This window comes from Henckelia pumila, unplaced genomic scaffold (genome assembly GCF_033568475.1).
Source record: "Henckelia pumila isolate YLH828 unplaced genomic scaffold, ASM3356847v2 CTG_298:::fragment_3, whole genome shotgun sequence".
NCBI lineage: Eukaryota > Viridiplantae > Streptophyta > Magnoliopsida > Lamiales > Gesneriaceae > Henckelia > Henckelia pumila.
In genome coordinates, this window is record NW_027331797.1 from 988,645 (window position 1) to 1,010,734 (window position 22,090).

General features: G+C 32.3%; 3 protein-coding genes and 1 long non-coding RNA gene across 4 annotated transcripts; 2 read left to right on the plus strand and 2 right to left on the minus strand.

Annotated features, from left to right (window-relative positions):
• Positions 1–1,222: 1,222 nt before the first annotated feature.
• On the minus strand, positions 1,223–1,783 carry LOC140870973 (protein CHLOROPLAST VESICULATION). Its single transcript, XM_073273397.1, has 2 exons — positions 1,680–1,783; positions 1,223–1,571 (listed from the first exon to the last, which is right to left on the minus strand). The coding sequence occupies exons 1-2, from the start codon at positions 1,781–1,783 to the stop codon at positions 1,223–1,225; spliced, it is 453 nt and encodes a 150-aa protein (XP_073129498.1).
• Positions 1,784–10,288: 8,505 nt separating this feature from the next.
• LOC140870914 (UDP-glycosyltransferase 91C1) lies at positions 10,289–11,996 on the plus strand. The gene is made up of 2 exons (XM_073273321.1): positions 10,289–10,951; positions 11,056–11,996. The coding sequence occupies exons 1-2, from the start codon at positions 10,363–10,365 to the stop codon at positions 11,865–11,867; spliced, it is 1,401 nt and encodes a 466-aa protein (XP_073129422.1). The 5' UTR covers positions 10,289–10,362; the 3' UTR covers positions 11,868–11,996.
• On the minus strand, positions 11,864–18,405 carry LOC140870915 (pleiotropic drug resistance protein 1-like). Its single transcript, XM_073273322.1, has 24 exons — positions 18,039–18,405; positions 17,803–17,923; positions 17,613–17,701; positions 17,443–17,527; positions 17,202–17,361; positions 17,034–17,110; positions 16,898–16,951; positions 16,722–16,812; positions 16,346–16,647; positions 15,979–16,260; positions 15,574–15,890; positions 15,325–15,485; positions 15,133–15,236; positions 14,879–15,035; positions 14,684–14,791; positions 14,514–14,605; positions 14,110–14,442; positions 13,731–14,021; positions 13,569–13,652; positions 13,354–13,487; positions 12,989–13,216; positions 12,743–12,914; positions 12,327–12,581; positions 11,864–12,251 (listed from the first exon to the last, which is right to left on the minus strand). The coding sequence occupies exons 1-24, from the start codon at positions 18,353–18,355 to the stop codon at positions 11,994–11,996; spliced, it is 4,272 nt and encodes a 1,423-aa protein (XP_073129423.1). The 5' UTR covers positions 18,356–18,405; the 3' UTR covers positions 11,864–11,993.
• On the plus strand, positions 14,455–16,631 carry LOC140870917 (uncharacterized). Its single transcript, XR_012147570.1, has 3 exons — positions 14,455–14,572; positions 14,754–14,800; positions 16,501–16,631. It is a non-coding gene; the product is annotated as an uncharacterized lncRNA (long non-coding RNA).
• Positions 18,406–22,090: the final 3,685 nt, after the last annotated feature.

The window sequence follows — 22,090 nt, forward strand, 5'->3', positions numbered from 1 at the left end:
CCGCATGTGTTGCCCAAATGAAAGAAGGATACATCAAAAGTGACAGAACTAAACATATTCCTCCTAAATTCTTTGCATACACTCAAGAGCTGGAGAAGAATAAAGATATTGATATCTGTTACATTCAATCAAGTGAGAACTCATCCGATCTCTTCACAAAGGCACTTCCCACGGCGATATTCAGAAAACACATTTATAATATTGGGATGCGCAATCTACGAAATATGTGAAGAATCATTCATGTTGACATCAGGGGGAGTTTACGTGGCTGCACTCTTTTTTCCTTACTATGGTTTTTGTCCCAATGGGTTTTTCCTAGTAAGGTTTTTAACGAGGCAGTATACAACACGTAATGGAGATAGTCATTCTATCATGATCATCATCACAAGGGGGAGTGTTGAAAATATATATAAATATATATTATTATTTATTGTTGAATGTTGAAGGTTGAAAGTTGAAAATTGAGTTGTAAAATATTGAAAATTAGTGTGTGATGATGTAATTAATGATGTATTAATTTTTGACTAATCTCCAATTGAGATCTATAAATAGGTCTCTCCATTTGTGTAGAAAAACACAATTGTGAAGAGAGAAAAATTTTATAAAGTGTAGAATTTTGAGTTTTTGAGTATTTACTTTTTACCGTAAATTTTTACTTTTTCACAACATTATTATTATTTTTTGTTGTTATTATTATTATTATTATTATTATTATTATTATTATTATTATAACTTTTGAAGGTATTATTATTATTATTATTAGTACTACCTGTACTACCAAAATTGTACCAAAACTCTATTCAAGTACATGTATTCATCAATATTTTTTTATTAAAAAGGAAGGAAAAAAAACAAGTCGACGCGCAGACAAAAACATTATTAATTATTACCAAATTATAAAATATAAATTTTTTGTCCTTTTTTTTTCGAAAAACTATGCTATAAAAACCTAAATTTTTTTATTCCAAGTTGCACTTTTTACACGTCAATGTTGACTAGTAAATTCATAAATCATAACACGTGTCCAATGCCGTCAACTGGACTGGACCGGACTAGAGATTTTCTGTAAACAAAATAAAAGTCTTATAAAAAACTAATCACATCGATAATTTGCTAATTACATCGCTAAAAAATGTTAAAACAAAATCTATATCAATTAAAAATCACGTATAATGATCCATCCACTATATATATAGACATCATTCTTGTATAAAAAAAAAAGTTACAAAATATAACAACTTTTAGTCCCAAATTTAGGCAAAACAAAAATCGGCGGCGCACCCTCCGGTGGAAAGGCGGCCGCCTCCCAGCTCCGCTGTGCAGAAGGCCGCGGGAGATTCTCCGGCACGATGGTCTCGAGAGAATTAATTCGCCATGGCTGGCAAGCCCTTCTGTCACTCCATCTCTGTTCTCTGACTGTATTCGATGTTGATTCCATCTCCATCTCCCCCGCAAGCACCCAATCTTGTCGATTATTATTTACAAATACCAAACTCCTCAAGTCCAGTCCAATTATTGCACATGTTAACACTATTACACTTTGTGTTTTCCATGATCTTTCCTTTGGTGGGCTGCAATAATAGTAATTAATTAAGCAAACAATTTTCAGGATTCAAAACATGTAAAAATACAATCTTTAATTTCTACTAAAAAAAGTTGAGAGTGTATATCTATTATACCTGCAAACGACTTGTGAAGTTCTTGAATTTGGGGGAGGAGGAGAAATAGAAGTACCAAGTGGAGGAGGGGAAAAGTTGAGGCAACAATTCGTCAAAAGACCCATTCTTGCTTGTATATTTTGCCTCTTAATTAATTGCCTCTCTTCTTGTAAATTAAATATGTCCTCCTAATTTATAGGAGAAAGAATGAACGAGAAACTGTGAAATATACATAATATATACATATGTATAAGGGAGGCTATTGAGATGGTAGGTGTGGGAAAAAGATTTGGCCCTTTATTACAATTTCTTTTGGTAGATACATGCGTTATGCATACATACAAGTAAAGTAAATATCTTTCTCTTGCTTGCCGTATTGTAACACTTGTTATGTTTAGACGTGTCTTTCGATCTTGCTGCTTAGTTTTAGCCGTCCAAGTCCTGGTCGTACATGTGTGCTACACGTTCAATTTCCTACGTGACTATCATTTATATCATTTATATAAATATATATATATATTTATATTGGTAAGCTGACTTTATGTGTTACATGTACATAAAATATGTTTTTGTACCTCTAAAAAAATATGTTTTTGTAAATTTGAATTTTTTTATAATTTTTTTGGGTAATGAGGTAATGGTAATTAAAACCAAGGACAATGAGACGATAGGAGAGAATGTGGGAAATTTTTTACTGATTAATATACGTTTTTGCTCCTTAATTATTAAATATATTGAAAGAATGATATTATGGTAATCTGAAGGTTGGTTAAAAAAAATTTTAAGCTTCGAGATTAATATTAATTAGTTCAGATTCATGTACTATCCTTCAACTCGTTTGTGCCGAGTAATGGCTTTTAGAGCATTGTGGGTATTTGTTTTGAATCTTGATCTACTTAATTAGTCTCGGTAAACTCTTTATATTTTTTTTGTAAAAATTTATTTAACTAATAAATTTCTCAGTTAGATCGAACCTTCCTATTATTCCCATGATATTAAGATCTAGAATGGTATCAGAGCCATGGAGTAGTGATATTTATGATTTAGCATGTTTTATTCATATGAATATTTTTCGTTTGAAGAATACTGTTCAAAACAGTATTACTCAAGAATATGATATTCCTAATAATCTTAATTTATTAAATAAATGGATTATTCCTAACATAGAACCTAAAATGATCTATCAATTAGGAGCCTTTGAAAAAATTGATCTTAAACAAATTGTTAAGACTGCTGAGTCTTCAATTCCTCTTAATAATGAAGAGATTGTTATTCATTTGTTAAATGAAAAGGATATATTAATCTTTTCCAAATAATATAAATTTCTTCATATATGTCTAGTTCAAATTGCTTTTAGACCACTTACTTTAGAATGTTTACCTGAAAGCTTTATTGCAGCTTTAAGAGATGGTAGAAATTTAAATTGAAAACAATCTTTAATTGAAATAATTGAATTCAGTCTGGCTCATGGTCCAGTTTACTTTGATGTTTATCACAATCTTTCTTTATCATTAACTGACATAAATATTTTAGATTCTTTGATATTAAATGTTAAGACTCATGGTTATAATTATTCTGTTGGAACAGAAGTCATATGTATATGTTATCGTATATATTATAAACCTCTTTATACATTAAATCCAATGTGTAAAAGAATTGACAAAAAGAATAATGAAACTGTTCTTATTGAGACTAATTTCAATAAATCTAAAATAACTACTCGTAGATCTATTAAATGGAAAGAAATAGATTTTTCATCAAATTGGACTTTTGAAAATTCTATTCCTAAAAATCCTATTTTAAATATGGATTTACAACATGTAATACAGACTAATGAAGGATCTGTTAATATACAATTTCAAAATAAAAATTATTTGCATATTACTTGATCTCAATCTGTTAGATCTTATATTTCTCCTTTAGATTATATAATTGATATTCCTCAATCTTCTAGAGCTTTTACTTCTCAAATTCAAGAAGAACTTAGATCTAATTCCTCTAAAGATAATAATATTGAAGAGGTTATTATAAACAGAAATAATATTGTTCATGGAAATGTCCAGAACATTACAGAATCAGATACTATCTCAGAATTGAATTTTGTTTAGATGGATAGTACAACCAAAATAGATTTCAGTAAAGGATCTAGAGCAAGAGCTCAGATTAATAAAGAATTATGTGATCATAAATGGAAATCTTTTAGAAAATGGTATTTTAAAAGTTTTTTCAAAAAAGAATTTGATTATATCATTACTACTTTTTATAAAGAATGTACAGAAAAGAATAAAATGATTTATTTTGTTCCTTGGTTTATAAAAACCTTTCTTGTTGATTATATTTTTGTTATAGAAAGAAATTATAAAATTTATTCTGGAAATATTCAGAGATTTGTGTATCCTCCACAGAATTCTTTTCAAATAGAAAAGAATGAAAAGGTTTTAAATTTTAATGCTTTCTCAAAAAATTTTGAGGTATGTTACATGTTACTATTAATCATATTAATCAACTTTTTGAAAAGCAAAATTATACTAATCTTTATCTTATTCTTTTAGGAGAAGAATTGGCTTCTTTAAAAAAGAATATCCATAGTATTTTATTAGCTATACAACATATCAAGCCTAATATACACATTGAAGATAAAAAAGATAGAAATATAGTTTCCATTGCTTCTTCTTCTATTCAATCTCCTCCAGAGATTCAAGATTTTAAATTTAAATCTTCTGTTTCTGAATTTGAAAAAAATTTATCAGAAAAACTTAAAAGTATGAATATTTCTGTTATTAATGACAATGCATCATTTAGTAATAATAATACTGATGATGATGATACAGATAAAATTCAAAATATGAAATGGGCTGATAGGCCAACTCAAAATCGTTATTGCTATTCTCGTCATACTCCTTTAGATGTTCTTAATGAAGAACAAGAGTACGTTATATCAAATAGTTATAATGGGAAAAGTATTTATGAATGGAATGCTGATGGTTTAACTGATAAGCAGATTTATAATCTTGTTCATAGAATGCTTATGTATAGTACTGTGTGTAAAAGTACTGATAATACTGATAAAAATATAGCAAAAATGCTTATTTTCGGTTTTACAGGCCAACTTAAAGGTTGGTGGGATAATTATTTATCTTAACAACAAAAGAATTATATTTATAATTCTATTAAAATAGAGAATAATAACCAGACTGAAAATGTTGTTTATAGTCTTATAATGACTATTATTGAACATTTTACTGGTCGTTTTACTGATAATAGTGAAAATATTAGAACTCTTTTGAGTAATATGAAATTTAAGACTCTTACTGATTTCAGATGGTATAAAGATATTTTTCTTTCTAGAATTTATGAATTACCGGATTGTAATAACAATCAATGAAAAGCCAAATTTATTGATGGTCTTCCTCATCTCTTTGCTGAAAGAGTTAGAAAAGTTCTTCGTAAAGATAATATCTCTATTCAGTATGATAATTATACTTACGGTAACTTAATAAGTACTTGTATTCAGGAAGGTTTATCTTTATGTAATGATTTAAAATTAAATAATCAGTTAAAAAGACAAAATATTTTTGAAAGAAAACAGCTTGGTCATTTTTGTGATCAATTTGGGATTGATATACCCAAGAAGAAAATTCAAAAATCTTTAGATAAACCTCATAGGAAGAGACATTTGTCTGAGAGACAAATATTGAAAAAACAAAAGAGAAAAGAATTTCGTAATACTCAGAAAAATGCGAAGAAGAAACAATTTTGAAAAAAAAAATAAGGATAAAAAGCCTTTAATTACCTGTCATAAATGTGGTAGACCTGGACATTATGCTAATCAATGTTGGGCTAAAGAGAAAATTAAATCTCTTGATATCTCTGATGATATTAAAAATACTTTATATGAAATTTTCATGAAAAATTACTCTGAAGATTCTTATAGTTATGATTCCAGTTAAGATACTGATGATATTATTAATCTTGATAATGATTTTTTAAACTCTTCAGAAGATTGTGATAATTGCATCCAAGGTCAGTCTTCTGATTGTTGCAATTATATTAGTGATAATGATGAATTTTATAAGTTAAAATCTCATTTTGATGACTTAAGTATTAATGTTTTATCTGATGATAAAATTATTGAATTTTTAAAATTAATTAAAGATCCTAATCTCCGTACCTCTATCATTGATCATATTGATAATAAAGCTTCTACTAGTTATACTGATCTTTTGAAAAATGATTAGACTTATTCTTTAAAAGAAATAAAAAATCTTTTTTAAAAAAAAAATACAGTGTTAATACTCCTGTGACTTTAGATAATTTAAAGACTAAAATTGATCAACTTAAACAACAAGTTGTTATTTTACAACATGAGAATATTCATTTTAATAGAAGGATTTCTGATTTAGAAATGTATGAGTTAGAAAATAGTTCTAACAATGTTTCAGACCAAGAACAACATTTATCTGTTCTTAGTAAAATAAAATCTCAAAAATGGTATACTAAAATAAATTTATTAATTGATAATAATTATAAAAAAGATTTTATTGCTTTAATTGATAGTGGAGTAGATTTAAATGTTATTCAAGAAGGTATAATACCTTCAAAATATTTTCATAAAACTTCCCACTCCCTATCTCATGCAGGAGGTGAAAAATTACAGGTAAATTATAAGTTACCAGAAGCTTATATTTGTAAAAATAAGACTTGTATTAAAACAAGTTTTTTCTTGATAAAAAAACCTTTCCACTCAAATCATTCTTGGATTGCCTTTTCTTTATAAAAACTATCCTATTATTTCTATAAATCCTACAGGTATCATTGGTACTTATGATGGTAAGAATATTCACTTTTAGTTTATAACTAAACCTTATTTAAAGATTTTGAATTCTATTCAAGATCATATTGACAGAAAAATCTTTCATATTAATTCTTAAAAGAATAAATAGATTCTTTAACTATTGATGATATTTTGAAAAATCCTAAACTACAGGATAAAATCAAATTGCTTCATAACCAATTCTCTTTAGAATTATGTAAGAAAGGGATTCAATCTCTTTTAGATAAAAAGTTGATAACTCCTTCCCAATCTCCTTGGTCTTGTACTGCTTTTTATGTCAATAAACATTCTGAGATTGAAAGAGGTGTTTCTCGTCTAGTAATAAATTATAAACCTTTAAATAAAGTTTTAAAATGGATTAGGCATCCTATTCCTAATAAAAAAGATCTTCTTGATAGATTATTAAATGCTTTAATATTCTCAAAATTTGATTTAAAGTCAGGATTTTGGCAGATCCAAATTGAATTGAAATAATGACAAGGATAAATTCAAATATCCATTAAATTATTGAATTTAGTTTCTCTAAAGTTACCTATTATAATATATAATATATACATATTTAATTAATTTACTTAATTTAGTAGAATTAATAGTTAATGGGATAAATAAATATATATTATATATGTCACAATTATTCAAATTTTATGTAGAGTATCCTTTACTTTTTTTCACATCCCCAAGCTGGCTATTGACATTTCGTTATAATTATGTAAAAGTTAAAACTCATCCCTTTTAAAAAAGGAAACAAATTACTATAATCCATGAGACCATCTCAAGCAGTTAGCACTAAAATAGTGCAATATTTACATTATTTTTGTGTTAAATATAGTGCAAATAATATTTTATCTCCGACAGTTTTCACCAGATTTCTAACCCAAAATAATATTCCATAATATTCTTTAATTTTTACATATTTTTTTATCATTTATTTTATCAAGAAAATAATAATTAAAAAAAATAAATCCAAAAATACCGTTGTGAACACTAGTGCAACTCCAAATTTGGAGTTGCACTATTCACATCACAAACGTGCCACAAAAATACTGTAAGCTGTTGAAGCAAATTAGACATGCAAAATTCAGTTTTACTAATCCCGGGTTAGCTTTTATGATCACGAAATTCAGGGCTAATTAGACATGCAAATTTAACAGACGGTCAACCTAGGCTAGATTAAATAAATAAATGTAGCACAATTTAAATGTATGAACACTTTCCCAAAACACGTCTTTTAGAAGTACAAAATATTTTGGTGGCATTATCAAAATTAGAGAAAGTCGCTTTAAATTGGGCAAAATGACGAAATAAAGGTCCATGCATGTTTTGGCGAGTTCAATTTGTAAGGGGCAACATGCTTTGCCACGATTGTTTGACCGCAACTCGTGCACACGTTAGTTCGAGTCTTTTTCTACCACACATAAAATATTCTTTTATATAATTGCTTTATAAGATATTTTTAATTTCTCGCCACTTTCAGCCTAACTTCAAAATTATTCTAAATATTTTATCGTCATTAATTTGGATAAAAAATATTATATATTTACTCTAAAAAAAAATAGTAGTAGTATCACACCCGGCCTCCTATTCTGTTTTCAAGTGGGGTCATACATTATTAATTTATTATTGCCAAAAGAAATTTTATGTCATGTTTCTTGATTTATTTATAGCCGAAGGCATAATAATCTCATCTCTCTTGATTTTCCATTTGCCTCTTAAAACACATTATATTTTCTATTTTGAATCTGACTGTCAATTGATAGTTTTTAGTGATGATATGTCTATATGATATTATGATGTGCATTCATGTGGCATTTCAAAGCTTAATTTGTATAATTCGACAAGTCTTATCAACTTTAGTCTTTAGCTTTAATTTATATATATAGTAATTAATTTAATAATTAAGTTTCTTAGGCATCTCCAATGGTTCCTCCATTTTGGAGAACATCTCCAAAATAGATCAGAACCATGGAGTTTCCAACCCATCTCTATTTTATATCTCCAAAATAGAGATGGCTATAGTGATTCTCCAAGAATCACTGTAGTTTTGGAGACACATTTTGGAGAGTGGCATTATTTACGAAAATGCCACTCTCCAAAATTGCAAATTAATCCCTTTGTCAATTTTTATTTTTGGTTCAATAAAATATATAATTGTTCAATCCAGTCCTTTTATTTTATTTTAATGTTTTTTTGTATTTTTTTAAAATTTATTTAATAATTTTTTATTATTTATTTATTTATTGCAATTAAATTAACTTGAAGACAAAAAATAGAAATCTTAATTAATTAAGATCGTGACTAAAAAATACATTACAAATTATATCATGAACATAAATCTAATTATTTAACTTGGATTAAACATGTTATCACATTAAAACATAAGAAAATAGACAATCATTAAAAGACACAGTGCCACTTATTTAAAAAAAAAAAAAACTCAAACAAAAAAAACACACACTTTCATTCCACTGCATTGGTGGCTTCAAACTAATATTCTGGAAGATCGGATCCGGATGGAGAAGTTCCGCCGAAGAATTGATCAAACGGAGTAGAAGGTCCATCAGCTCCATCCCCTTTCACTGTTTTGTGTGGCTTGTAATTTGATGTCAAAATAAATGTATTGTTTTCTAAAATAATCGATTCATATTTAATTTAGTTCCTCTACATAATTAATATTTTTTTATGTTCAATAATTTGGAATTAAAAAAATAGAGAGTTTTAAAAAATAAAAATTATGAGTTGGAAAAGATTTTTAAAATAAAGAATTCAATACTCTATTTTAGAGAATAGAGTACTCTAAAATAGAGAATACCACTGGAGATTTAATCAAGTAACCAACATGAAATATATTGAGAATTGCATAACATATCCAGGATAAAATATTCAAGAAAGTTAATGGGAAAGGAAAATAAGAATTTAATAGTTTTGTAACTTCATCTACTTATCGATTTAGTTCAACCTACCTATCATATTGTTTATCATAATAACTTTAACGTCAATGATCACTTAGGCACCGTTTTGTTCATCATATTACTAATATATGTATAACTCATCACGTTCTTCTCATCATATTATTTATCCATATATTAACTATTTATTTTACATCAATCAAATCATTAATTATTTATCTCATATCAATCAAATCATTGAATTCAAATTACTATATTACCTCTTATAAATAATAAAATTTTTATTTTATTTATTGTTAAAAGAACAAAATAGTCATTTAACATTTTTATGTAAAATTTAATCAGTCAAATCAAATAAACCATAATCTATCAATCAAATTCAATACTATTTTAACTATCATTTCTTATTTCTTTTTTATTAGATTATATTACTTATTTATATATTACTTATATCATATCTCAAACCAAACGATGTCTTAGTCTAATTGCATCACCTATTCCAAATTTGGAAGAGACCAACAGTTCTAAACCCACAAACTTCCACCCCTTAATAATAATAATAAAAAATCATAATTACTTTAACAAAGTCTTTGATAGTTTTATTATCGTCAACGTTAAAAATTTTACATTATTACTATCCTTATCATTATTTTATGTCATATTGTTTACCATCATAATAATATGTTTGGATGTTAATTTTAATATTTTTATCATAAAGATCGAAATCAAAATATTAAAAAATAAAATTTTATAATAAATCTAAGGGGCCTGGAATTCAAAGTTCAAACTTCAAATCAAACCCCACTAATATAGTAATAAAAAAAATAATAAAAAAAAGAAATGTTTCAGAATGATTGATAAAGTCAAATGGCTGTCCATGATGTTATCTTTCAATTTGGATCCTCTGTAAGACTGCACAATACACACCAAAAGCGTTATCTTCTAACATACACCGATAAGCTCCATGGAAGAAACAGGCAAAGTTCTTCACGTAGTGATGTTCCCATGGCTAGCCATAGGTCATCTTAAACCATTCTTTCGACTCTCCAAGTGCTTAGCTCGAAAAGGCCTTCGAATTTCATTCATTTCCACTCCCAGAAACCTTCAAAGAATCGCCAAAGTACCTCAAGATTTAGCCCATTTGATCAAACTCATCAGTCTTCCTTTGCCGGAAGTTCAACACCTGCCGCCGGATGCAGAGTCGTCCATGGATGTTCCTTGTGTGAAGCAACAGTTGCTGAAAGTAGCATTGGATTTGCTGGAGCCATCGGTGCGCACTTTTCTTGAAAATACAGAGCCTAAACCAGATTGGATCGTGTATGATTATGCTTCTCACTGGCTGCCACAAATGGCGGCTGAGATTGGGATTTCCAGGGCCTTTTTCAGTCTCTTCACCGCGGCTTTCATGGCTTTTTTGGGGCCGCCGGCCGCCTTGATGAACGGGGAGAATGCCAGGTCAACGGCGGAGGATTACACAGTCGTTCCCGAATGGATCCCGTTTCCTAGCAACATGGCGTTTCGAGTTTATGAGATGACCAAGAACATGGAAAAAGGTGCTTAAAATTAAAATCACAACTAAAGTTTTAACATCTTATCATTCAATGAGGCAATATTGGTCTTCTTAACTTCTAAATTTGGTTTATTTCCTGAAAAAAAGATGCATCAGGTAACAACTATGACTCTGGCACGTCTGATTCTCTCCGCTTCGGCATTTCCATGCACGAGAGTGACATAGTGATCTTTAGATCCTGCGAGGAGTTTGAACCCGAGTGGTTTGATGTAGTTCGGAAAATTTACACGCAACCAGTGATTCCAATAGGAGTTCTCCCAATGGATGATGAAGAAGATGAGTTTGAGAAGGATCAAGAATGGCTAAAGATCAAACACTGGCTCGATTCACATGAATGGAACTCGGTGGTTTACGTGGCACTCGGAACAGAGGCGACATTGACGCATCAAGAAACTAGGGAGCTAGCACTTGGTTTAGAACAATCAAATTTCCCATTTTTTTGGGTATTAAACAGAGATAATCATTCAGAAATCCTTCCCGATGGATTCTGTGAGAGGGTTTCGGACCGTGGATTCATTTACGCGAAATGGGCACCACAGATCAAGATTCTCGGCCATCCAGCAGTAGGAGGATTCTTGACGCACTGTGGATGGAACTCGGTGACTGAAGCGCTCGGTTTCGGACGAGTTTTGATCTTGTTTCCAGTTATGAATGATCAGGGACTGAATGCTAGGTTGTTGCATGAGAAAAAAGTGGGAGTAGAGGTACCTAGAAATGAAGAAGATGGATCATTTACTAGTGATTCGGTGGCGGAGTCTTTGAGGTTGGCAATGGTTAGTGAAGAAGGGAAAAGGTTGAAGGACAATGCAAAAAGCATGAAAGATTTGTTTGGTAATAAGAGTTTGAGTGACAGTTATATTGACAGTTTTGTTAGTTTCTTGATACATTACAAAGGGTGATTCTATTCTACTGTCAAAGTTATCCGTGTTTGATCTTGAACTGAAATATATGCCAGTATGAAAAGAAAATAATGGAGAAATTTATACAGATTTCTAACAGAAGATATTTTGAAATTCTGTGACATTCTATCTTTGCTGGAAGTTGAATGCCTTGATCGAAAAGGCAAATATGAAGCCAAACAGCACAGCAATTCCAACTAAAATTACAGCAACATATCCCACAAATTCATGTCTGTATCCAAAATAACTCCTTATAAATTGTTCCACCGTTTCATTGTTCCCAAGCTGATCCTGTATGTCTCCAAATTGCGAGCCAACCAATCCGTACAATGTCCACGCTATCGGGCACAAGTAATAGTACCATCTCCACCAAACTGGAATTCTCTGTAAGAAATTTAAAATATTAGAAAGGTAATGGATTTTGAATTGTATCATTGAGATTAAATGGATGCTACTTACCGTCTTCGGAATGAGGAATCCCGAGAAGAGGTTCCATAGACCATAGAATGCCGATGATATTATGGCAGCTATGTTGTGATTTGGTGTTACAGCCACAGTCATCATTCCATATAGTGTGAAATACAACAAGGTGAAGTACATGAAGAAGAGGTACCAAAAGAATTTCGCAGCTGTCCATTGAAATCCCAGCATAGCATACACTATGACGCAGTATATGAGATTTTGAACAAAAATATGGGGTAGTTCAATCACAACCTGCGTGAAAAACAGAGTGGATGGACCATTACTAATCCGGATTTTTCGGGGTTGAACTAAAACGTAATGTTAGGGAATGGAAAAACATGTTGCAAGGGTGACGACCGCCCTTCTGACCCACCATCGTGTCCGTTCTTAACTAGGTAGATGATATTTAGTACCTGTCCAAAAGCATATGGCAGCGCAGAATACATTCCAGCTGCTCTTTCTCTGTAGTAGACCGTTCTCTCAATCGCAACAACTGGCTGTACCGATACAGTATTTTGTACTCCAAGAAACAGAACAGCGGCATACATAGAACCAATGGCATTGAAGAGATCTGATAAACTTTTCCTGTCAAGAAAATGTAATGAAATTATTACAAAATGTTAAACTTTGGAGGAGCTTTGTTTCACAAGTTACTTTACCTCTTGGAACCAAGATCCCAAAATATGGTCCCAAACGTTAGGGCGATGAATGTTGTGAATAGTAGTCTCACTGCTATGTAAGGTGGGTTTCGTGAATATGACGAATGCTGCTTCCAAAGGCAAGCAATGCATTGAGTGAAGAAAGACTGGGAATATCGTGTTGCAAAGTGCAGCTCTTTTGAACCAGGTATTGGTTTACTTAGTTCCTGGATCAACTCTATGTTTCTCCTGAGAAGTTATTAACAGAATTTCACCACACTCTTATTTTGAATCCATTCTAATTTCTACCTCTCATTTTGCAGCTTGCAATGCCTGTAGGAAATTTTGGTTATAAGACATAAATCCTGAGTTCACCATAGTTTTACCTGTGTAGTCCCGAGTTCTTGTAGACTTCGGCAAAGTTAACATTGAGAGCAGCTTCTTGTGCTATTGAAGTTACCTCCAGCATCCATGTTGCTGGATTATAGCCATCTTTAATTTTCAGGACCCCTTCAATTCCCTGGAGACAGAGGTATGAAGTGCTGCTATACATTAGTACTTCATCGAAAGTGTTAATAATTTCTGTAAGAAGAATCCTCACTTCGAAGTACTGGATGAGCTTCGAGCAATGCCAGCCTAATGGACCAACATATATTTCTTCCCCTCCTCGTTGGAGCAGCAGCAGCTGATTTATTTTTCCATATGATTCAGCTACTTTTCATTTCACATATGATAAGAATTTAGAAACAAAAATGTTTCTTACCTCGTCAAAAGCATCAAAAATATCGATGCTCGGTTGATGGATGGTGCATACCACTGTTCGACCGGTGTTAACTGTGTTTCTGACTGTTCTCATTACTATTGCGGCTGCCCTAGCGTCCAGCCCAGAGGTTGGCTCATCCATGAATATAATTGAAGGATTGGCCACAAGTTCGACTGCTATAGTTAATCTCTTCCTTTGCTCGGTCGAAAGACCATTTACTCCAGGAAGTCCCACAAGTCCTCCCCTCAGTTGAGTGAGCTCTACAAGTTCCATAACTTCTTCTATGAACATCTGTAGTTTAATTTTCAAATTCAGGTCACGTGTCTACTAGAAAGAATGAAGAATTCTTCTATATGTTTAGATATCAAATATCCATCACCTCTCGTGTGGCAGAGTCAACTTCTGGAGGCAACCGAAGCCAGGCTGAATATTGCAAGGATTCGTGTACTGTTACATGGGGAGAGTGAATGTCTGTCTGCTCACAGTAGCCAGCAATTCGAGCAAAAGTTTGTTGCTTCTTCGGGTATCCTGAGATATTAATGGTCCCATCTATATATCCGCTGGTTTTCCTCCCTGATAAGACGTCCATTAGTGTTGTCTTTCCGGCCCCAGTAACGCCCATAAGTGCAGTCAGAACACCTGGTCTAAAAGCACAGCTGATTCCTTTCAGAAGCTCGAGTCGATCCTCTTGAAAACCATGAGCTTTCATTTCCTGAACGTATAGGAATTGTCTATTATCTTTGTTTTAAAGCAAACGAAGCTGCTAATTAATTGATGTTATACCTGTGGCATATCTACTGCATAATGGATATCTTGAAAAGTTATAGAAAGAGGCACAAAAGGTAGAACCATTCCTCTCTGTCTGTTTTCAAGACCTGAATTTGATTGATCTAAGTATATCAGTAGCCACTCTATGAGTGGAAATGTGGCATTGTGAAACTTAGTTTACTAACCAGAGTTTTTATTCTCTTTCGATGATAACTCGATTTCCTTGCCTGAGATTCTTGTGTTTCTTTCTGCCAGTGTTTCTTCTGATAGAACTGCATGGGGTCTTCCGAGTGCTGCAAAAGGTATAACCACAGCTCATTAATTATTTGGATTCATCTTGACCTTATATTTTAGTGATATAACGAAAAAGTGTATCTCACGGTTGAGAAATGTTAGAGCCAAGGTGTCTAAGATATTGAATAGAAGAACATATCCAATAAGAGCTCCAACTCCTATCCAGTACCAATATGCTTCTGGAAAGAGCCCTCGCGACCTTAAAACCGACACGCCCACTGATTCGTTGGATCCTGGTGGAACCTGAAATTAGTATACTCAAGGTGTTAAACTCACAGGTTTCTTGCTTTTTCCCATTCTCTTGCTAACCAAAGCTTTATATGATGTTGAAAATACTTACCCGAGACCAACTTTTTCCAAGAAATTCATTCACCGCCATCGCATTCTGTCCGTACATCATCGGTGAGATCCAGTATCCCCATATCCACCACTTTCGAATATCATCTGATAATTAACAAGTTTTAAGATAAATAAACCACAGTATAGCTAGCAACATCAATTTGGTTACTTGAAGCATAAAACTTTTATCGACCTCGGGACAAAATGAATCCTCCCAACACGAAAATCGTCAACAAAGCACAAGATCCAAACGTATTTGCAACTGTCATGTTCCTCCCTACAGCCCCCATTAAACGAAATAAAGCAGAAGCCATCTGGTTCACCCATATAAGCAGGAAAAAATGCCTAAAAAACCTGCCATTTCGCCTCTTGTCAGTCAACATCCCCCACAAAAAATGAATAGATATCATTATTAACTTCACATGTTTGGAATAATATCCACCTTATAGGATCAGAATCAAATCCAATAGTATAATAAGTTATGAACACCCAAATGGCTACATCAACAAATGTGATGGGAATTTTCAGGATCCATGCTGGTAATGCGTATGCCCACGCAGGAAAGAAGTAAAGGTCCCGTTGCTTATAAAACACAGGAAGTTTTAGTATACTCAGCGCCATTTCAGAAAATCCATTGAACATTAGTGCAACAAGTGAATAAAAGAGAGCTCCCATATAAACTCCACCATCGATCTCGGTAATTTTAGACATCTTGGTTCGTAGAAACACTGACATCGAAATGGAACCAAGAACGAGGAGCTGGACATAGGAAACAATGCTACAAGTTAGATTAAATTCAAATAGTGTTAATTCATAGAAGGTTCAAAGCTTGATAGTTAGTTCATACTTGCATCATCCTGAATATGTATACAGCTGAGTTTCTCTTCATTAATAAGTATTCCCTCGCTATGCAAGCTCTTAAGACACCGATTTTGCTGAGACCATATTTACGAGTAGTTAGAGCAGCAGAGTGGCTCTTAGATTTGTAGAAAGGAACAGCGAGTTCGTCGCCTATTTTCTGTCCCACGTGGAAGGACTGAAATGCTTCAGAGAATTCCTTGATAGAAACATAACTATAAGGCTCGTCTCTACGCGCCCAATACTGCTCTTGATCTTTTCTTGATGTCACCTATTTTCATCATAGAAAAGTTAGTATCATGTCAATTTTTTCTTGTATGTGTACCAACAATGAGTGTTTGATCATAAATTTGTACTTCTTGCAAGAAATCTGCTACTCCTTTTCTCTGGGGACATCTGAATCCCATTGATTCAAAGAATTGTAAGACGTTTTCACGAGGACCTTGGTACACTATTCTCCCGTCTGATAAAAGAATTATGTCATCAAACAAATCATATGTTTCTGGTGCAGGCTGTAGGAGGGAGACCACAGCAGTTCCTTGAAGAATGTGTATGGATTGCCTGACTGAATTCACAATTTGGAATGTCGTTGAACTGTCCAAACCGGTTGATATCTCGTCCATGAAAAATGCACGTGCCGGTCCAACCATTAGTTCCCCTGAAATTCATTCCCACAAGATACATGAATTCAGTTTCTAGTGAGATTTATATTAAGATTGCTTGTACTAATACCTATCGTCACTCTCTTTTTCTGCCCTCCAGATATCCCTCGAAACATTTCATTTCCAACCAAGGTATCAGCACAAATTTCAAGTCCCAAGATCTGTAAATGAATTACAAACACAAGTTAAGAAAACCAATTTTATTTTCATAAAAAGTTGGCCGAGTTAGACTAAGTTATGAGCAACCTTTATAATGTAATCTGTCAAAACGCTTGCCTCGTGCCCTTCAATCGATGCAGCCTGCGATATTGGGAAAGTAAGCCTAACCTAAGGTGTTTTGAGACTTGAAATGAAGAGCAGAAAAGAAACTTAGCTAGTGTACCTTCATGAAAATATCAAGATCAGGATCTGGTTTGATGTTTGCTTCCTTTTCTCTCCTCAACAATTCAGCTATCATTTCTGCAGATTTTGAACTATGAAAAATCCAAACATTTGCAATTTTATACAATGGAGCATTTATTATATTCAAAATAAAATATTCTTGTTGTACCATAACCGGTTCCAACTCCTTGACATCTAGCCGAAAATGCTAATGTTTCTCTCACAGTTAGTTCTCCCAAGTGAAGGTCATGCTGGCTTATGTAAGCCGACGTTCTTTGTGGTATAAACTCGTCCATTTCATGCCCGTTGTACGTCACTTTTCCTAATACCTGAGGAATCCACAAGTATTCGAGCTTAAAACTTACAACATAAGCATGACGTATAGGGACGAAAATCAGGTTACTCCTCACTTTCAAACTGGGATCAATTCTGCCCGCCAATGCTAATAGAAATGTCGTTTTTCCGGAACTAGGGGGACCTAAGAGCAGAGTCATCCTGCAAAGTTTGATCAACAAAATGGAAAACGGGGATTAGAATGGGTAAAAGGCAGCCGATTTATCGCAAATGCGCGTATTCTAACCTTCCAGGCCTAATGTTTCCACTGAGATCGTGAAGAATCGATAGTGGTTTCTTTCGACCAGGCAGAATGTGTATGCAGCTCAAGAAACCCTTCAATGAATCAAAGAAAAACTTTGCTTCCATTTGTAACTTTTCTCTATAACTTAAATTACACTGGCAATTTTTTCATATGATGTTGAAAGATCCATTACCTCCAAGATATTAACCAAGGTATTGTATACTGTTGGCAGAGCTCTACTGCCAACATATGCTTCTGTGTGAACACTTAGCTTCTCAAACCGTACTTCAATCGTCGGAAGAATGACCCCAACTCTTCATTTGCATCAAATACATCACAAGAAACACAATCCAGTTAACATATGCGACTAGTAAATCTTCAAATCTGTGCAGAACTTTGATATATATATAATCTCTCCAAACTTTTTACCTGTCTATTCGTTCTTTAATCTTCAACAGAAACTTCTCATTACCTTCTTCAGCTATTTTTAAAAGCCTGTCTAGAAGATTTTTCCTCTCTACTAGTCCAAGATACTTGACATCAATTTCTTTTGATCCACCTTTTTCTTCCGAGTACACACCTCTCCTCATACGTGCATGAGTGGGGAGTCTCTCTAAAGAAGCCCATTTTAAGGCCTCTTCATCGTCTGTCTCTCGAATAGACCTCGAAAAAACGTCCATGCTCGTGTTCCTCCATATGTTGGAACTGTTCGAACGGCCACTGCTCAATCTATCAAGCTCTGCCATCACTTAAGAAACTGCTGGAGAATTTGAAGATGCAAAAGTTTAGGAACCTCGATGAGGTTTATGGGGAAAGTTTTAGGCCATGTCCTTTGTTTCTGGCTTTAGTATACATTTGTCATAGATTATATACATTAACAAAAAATTAAAAATGGTGTTACCAAGATTATATGTTCTATTACATATTACATTTGAGATTATAAAATTACTCTAATTAAATATTACATTTGAGATTATAAAATTACTCTAATATACTTTAATTAAAATAACTCTTTTAAATATATATTTGAGATATTTTTGTAATTTGAAATGTAATTATTATATAAAAATGAACTTGTGAGAAAGCAAATTTCATAAAATATTTTAAATGGACCCAAGATTCGAAACTTATGTCTCATGATTAGAAGACAAGAAGGCTACATCCAGTTTTTAAGGCAACTCGAAAATTTCTTACTTCAACTTGACTTGGTTCAAATTTTTTTGCATTAGGCACTTGAAATGGGTCAACATACATTGTGCAAAGCTTTGTTCTATTTAGGGATGGCAAATTTTTAAAAAATCCCGACCCGTCCTGATTCCCAACCCGTTCTCGTCCCGAACTTTTTCCGATCCGAGTGTTCGGGATTTTTTCCGACCCGATCAATGTCGGGATCGGGATCGGGATAGACAACCTTTCCCACGGGATTCTCGACCCGACCCGAATATAAAAATAATATTTTTTAATAATATTTTTTAATTAAAAAAATTATTTTTTTTAATTTTATGTTTTAATATTAATGTTTTATAATTATATACCATATAATTTTTTTTATATTTATATTTTTTAATATTAACATTGAGTTATAATTTTTTATTTTGTTTTTTTATTATTATGAATAATTATATGTTTTTTTATTAATCAAGTAGTTGTTTTAGTTTATTTGTAATGTATTAAAAAAATGTTTTAGTTTTTTAATGGTTATATATAAAGAAATTTTAATTTATTTGTAATGTATTAAGAAATTGTTTGATTTTTTTCAAAAAAATATTTTCATAGAATTTTTTTTTAAAAAAAATATTATTTGGGATTACCCTCTCCCGAACGACGGGATCCCGAATGTTTGGGATCCCGAACATTCGGGTCCCGACACATCTCGGGTGCGGGATCGGAAGAAAAAAAATATCTCAATTCCTATCGGAACGGGAATCGGGTTACGGGACGGGTCCCGACCCAATTCCACCCCTAGTTCTATTTGTATGATGACCCGGCCTTGAAGTTCTAAATATGTTATTATTTGTACGATTGTCGTTGTATGTATAATCATATCGACGTTTCTCTCATTATTCAATGGTTCAAACTTCAAACTGTTTTCATGTATTTCTTGAACGACTAACAAGTCAAATGGTTATTTAAAGTTCCGTTTTTAAATAAATATACAAGAAACATAGAAAAATATTGAACTGTTGAAAAATATTATTATTATTAATATTATGTTGAATATTAAATGTTGAATGTTGAATATTGAGTTGTAAAATGTGGAAAATTAGTGTGTGATGATGTAGATGATGATGTATTTATTTTTGGACTAATCTCAAATGTGGATCTATAAATAGGTCTTCATTTGTGATGAAAAAATACAATTGAAGTTGAGAGAAAAATATTATAAAGTGTAGAGTTTGATATATTTTGAGTTTTGGAATATTTACTTTTTACCGTAAATTTTTACTTTTTCACAACACGTTATCAGCACGATCGCTTGAAGGTTCTCTATATTTTCCGACGATCCAAAATACAAGAAGAAGTCAAAAATATTCAACAAGTAAGAATAATTATTTTATTGTTTATTGTGTATATATTTAATATATATTATCATGTTATGAAAAAAAAATTAGTTTTTAAAAACTTGTTATAAATCCTGGGAGGATGTTAAGACGACATCCCACACTCCCGGTAAGGGATACGACAAGTATAAAAGCCTCTAAGGTTATTAAACAATAACGTGATATGATATATGTATATATACTAACTATATCAATATATAATTTCATGTTATTATATAAGAGATTGTCTAGGACACTGACCTTATAATAACGTGATATGATATATATTTTATTGCGTATATTTAATTATGATTATCATTATACGCATCACATGATTATCACGAATTTTTATTCAACACATAATCATTTTTTTCTTACCCTCAACGGTCACAAACGGTCATAAACGGCTAGTTTTTTGCCTATAAATATGTTCACTCAAACTCATTTTCAATCACAATTCATTCTTCATCTCAAAACATTCTCCTCGGTTTTTTTTTTCGAAAAAGAAGATGGAGTTTTTGGCTTTTCTAAGGATATTTTTCATAACGACTATGATCATCATGTTCACGAGTTTTGTACTCACCAGCGATTTTCCACCACCTATTTTTTCTCTATTTGTATACGCACTTGTAATCTTCGTTTATCCATTATTTTGTATTGTCATATTAATGGAAATTAACTAATAAAATGTATTGTTATTTTTCTAGTACCACCATGTCAAATTTGGCAAAGATTGAATTCGTTGCGCTCGATATCAATGGAAAGAATTATATGTCATGGACTCTCGATGTAGAAATGCATCTTGAGTCATTGGGTCTAAGTGATACCATCAAAGAAATTAATATATCAACCTCACAAGATAAAGCAAAGGCAATGATTTTCTTACGCCGACATCTTGATGAAGGGTTGAAATGTGAGTATCTCACAGAAAAAGACCCAATGATTTTATGGAAAGGGTTGAAAGAAAGATTTGAGCATATAAGGGAAGTGATACTTCCGACCGCCCATGATGAATGGAATTCGTTGAGAATCCAAGACTTTAAAAAAGTCAGTGAATATAATTCTGCAATGTATCGAATAGTCTCACAATTAAAATTCCGTGGACTTGAAGTCACAGAGATGGAAATGCTTGAGAAAACATTTTCCACTTTTCACGCATCAAATATAACTCTACAGCAACAATATAGAGTGCGTGGTTTTACGAGATATTCCGAACTCATTGCATGTCTTCTTGTGGCGGAAAAGAACAACGAATTGTTAATAAGAAATCATCAATCCCGACCCACTGGATCAACGACATTTCCTGAAGCAAATGTCGTAATGAAAAATGAAAATCAAAATCAAAGGCATAGACCAGATTTTGGTCGTGGACGAGGTCGAGGACGTGGGCGTGGACGTGGACGTGGACGTAAAAATGATCGCGGTCGTGGTCGCGGCCGTGGATATGAAAATAATAGAGATAGTTACTTCAATAACTCATCTCAAAAGAACGTCGCGAACCACCCACCAAAAAGGCAGCATGAAAACCCGAGTGAAAATGAAAATCACTCAAAAAGATCTGAGAGTGTTTGTTATAGATGTGGCACTCCAGGACATTGGTCACATATTTGTCGAACCCCTGAGCATCTATGTAAGCTTTATAAAGAATCGACAAAAGGAAAAGGAAAAGAGACCAATTTTGTTGAAAATATTGACCATTTAATTGGCTCAACTAGTTTCAATGCTGCAGATTTTTTGAATGATTTCGAAGACATTGATTAAAAGATTGGTGGGACTATATTGTAACAAATTTGTATTTTTAATGCATTCTTGTATTATAAAGCATGTTATATTTTGCATTTGTATTGTAATTAATTTTTCTTTATTGCATTTTTTGTGAAGTTTGATATGGAAAATGCTATGAGCAAACATGGAAATAATATCATGGAAATTTGCATACCA

Excerpts from the sequence above, each read along its gene's own strand:
- LOC140870973 (XM_073273397.1), bottom strand. The coding sequence starts at position 1,783 with ATGGGTCTTTTGACGAATTGTTGCCTCAACTTTTCCCCTCCTCCACTT. Across the intron at positions 1,572-1,679 it reads ACTTCACAAGTCGTTTGCAG|CCCACCAAAGGAAAGATCAT; the intron begins GTATAATAGATA and ends CTATTATTGCAG.
- LOC140870914 (XM_073273321.1), top strand. The coding sequence starts at position 10,363 with ATGGAAGAAACAGGCAAAGTTCTTCACGTAGTGATGTTCCCATGGCTA. Across the intron at positions 10,952-11,055 it reads GACCAAGAACATGGAAAAAG|ATGCATCAGGTAACAACTAT; the intron begins GTGCTTAAAATT and ends CCTGAAAAAAAG.
- LOC140870915 (XM_073273322.1), bottom strand. The coding sequence starts at position 18,355 with ATGGCAGAGCTTGATAGATTGAGCAGTGGCCGTTCGAACAGTTCCAAC. Across the intron at positions 14,022-14,109 it reads TTGACTCTGCCACACGAGAG|ATGTTCATAGAAGAAGTTAT; the intron begins GTGATGGATATT and ends ATTAAACTACAG. Across the intron at positions 13,217-13,353 it reads AAGAACTCGGGACTACACAG|GAGAAACATAGAGTTGATCC; the intron begins GTAAAACTATGG and ends ATAACTTCTCAG.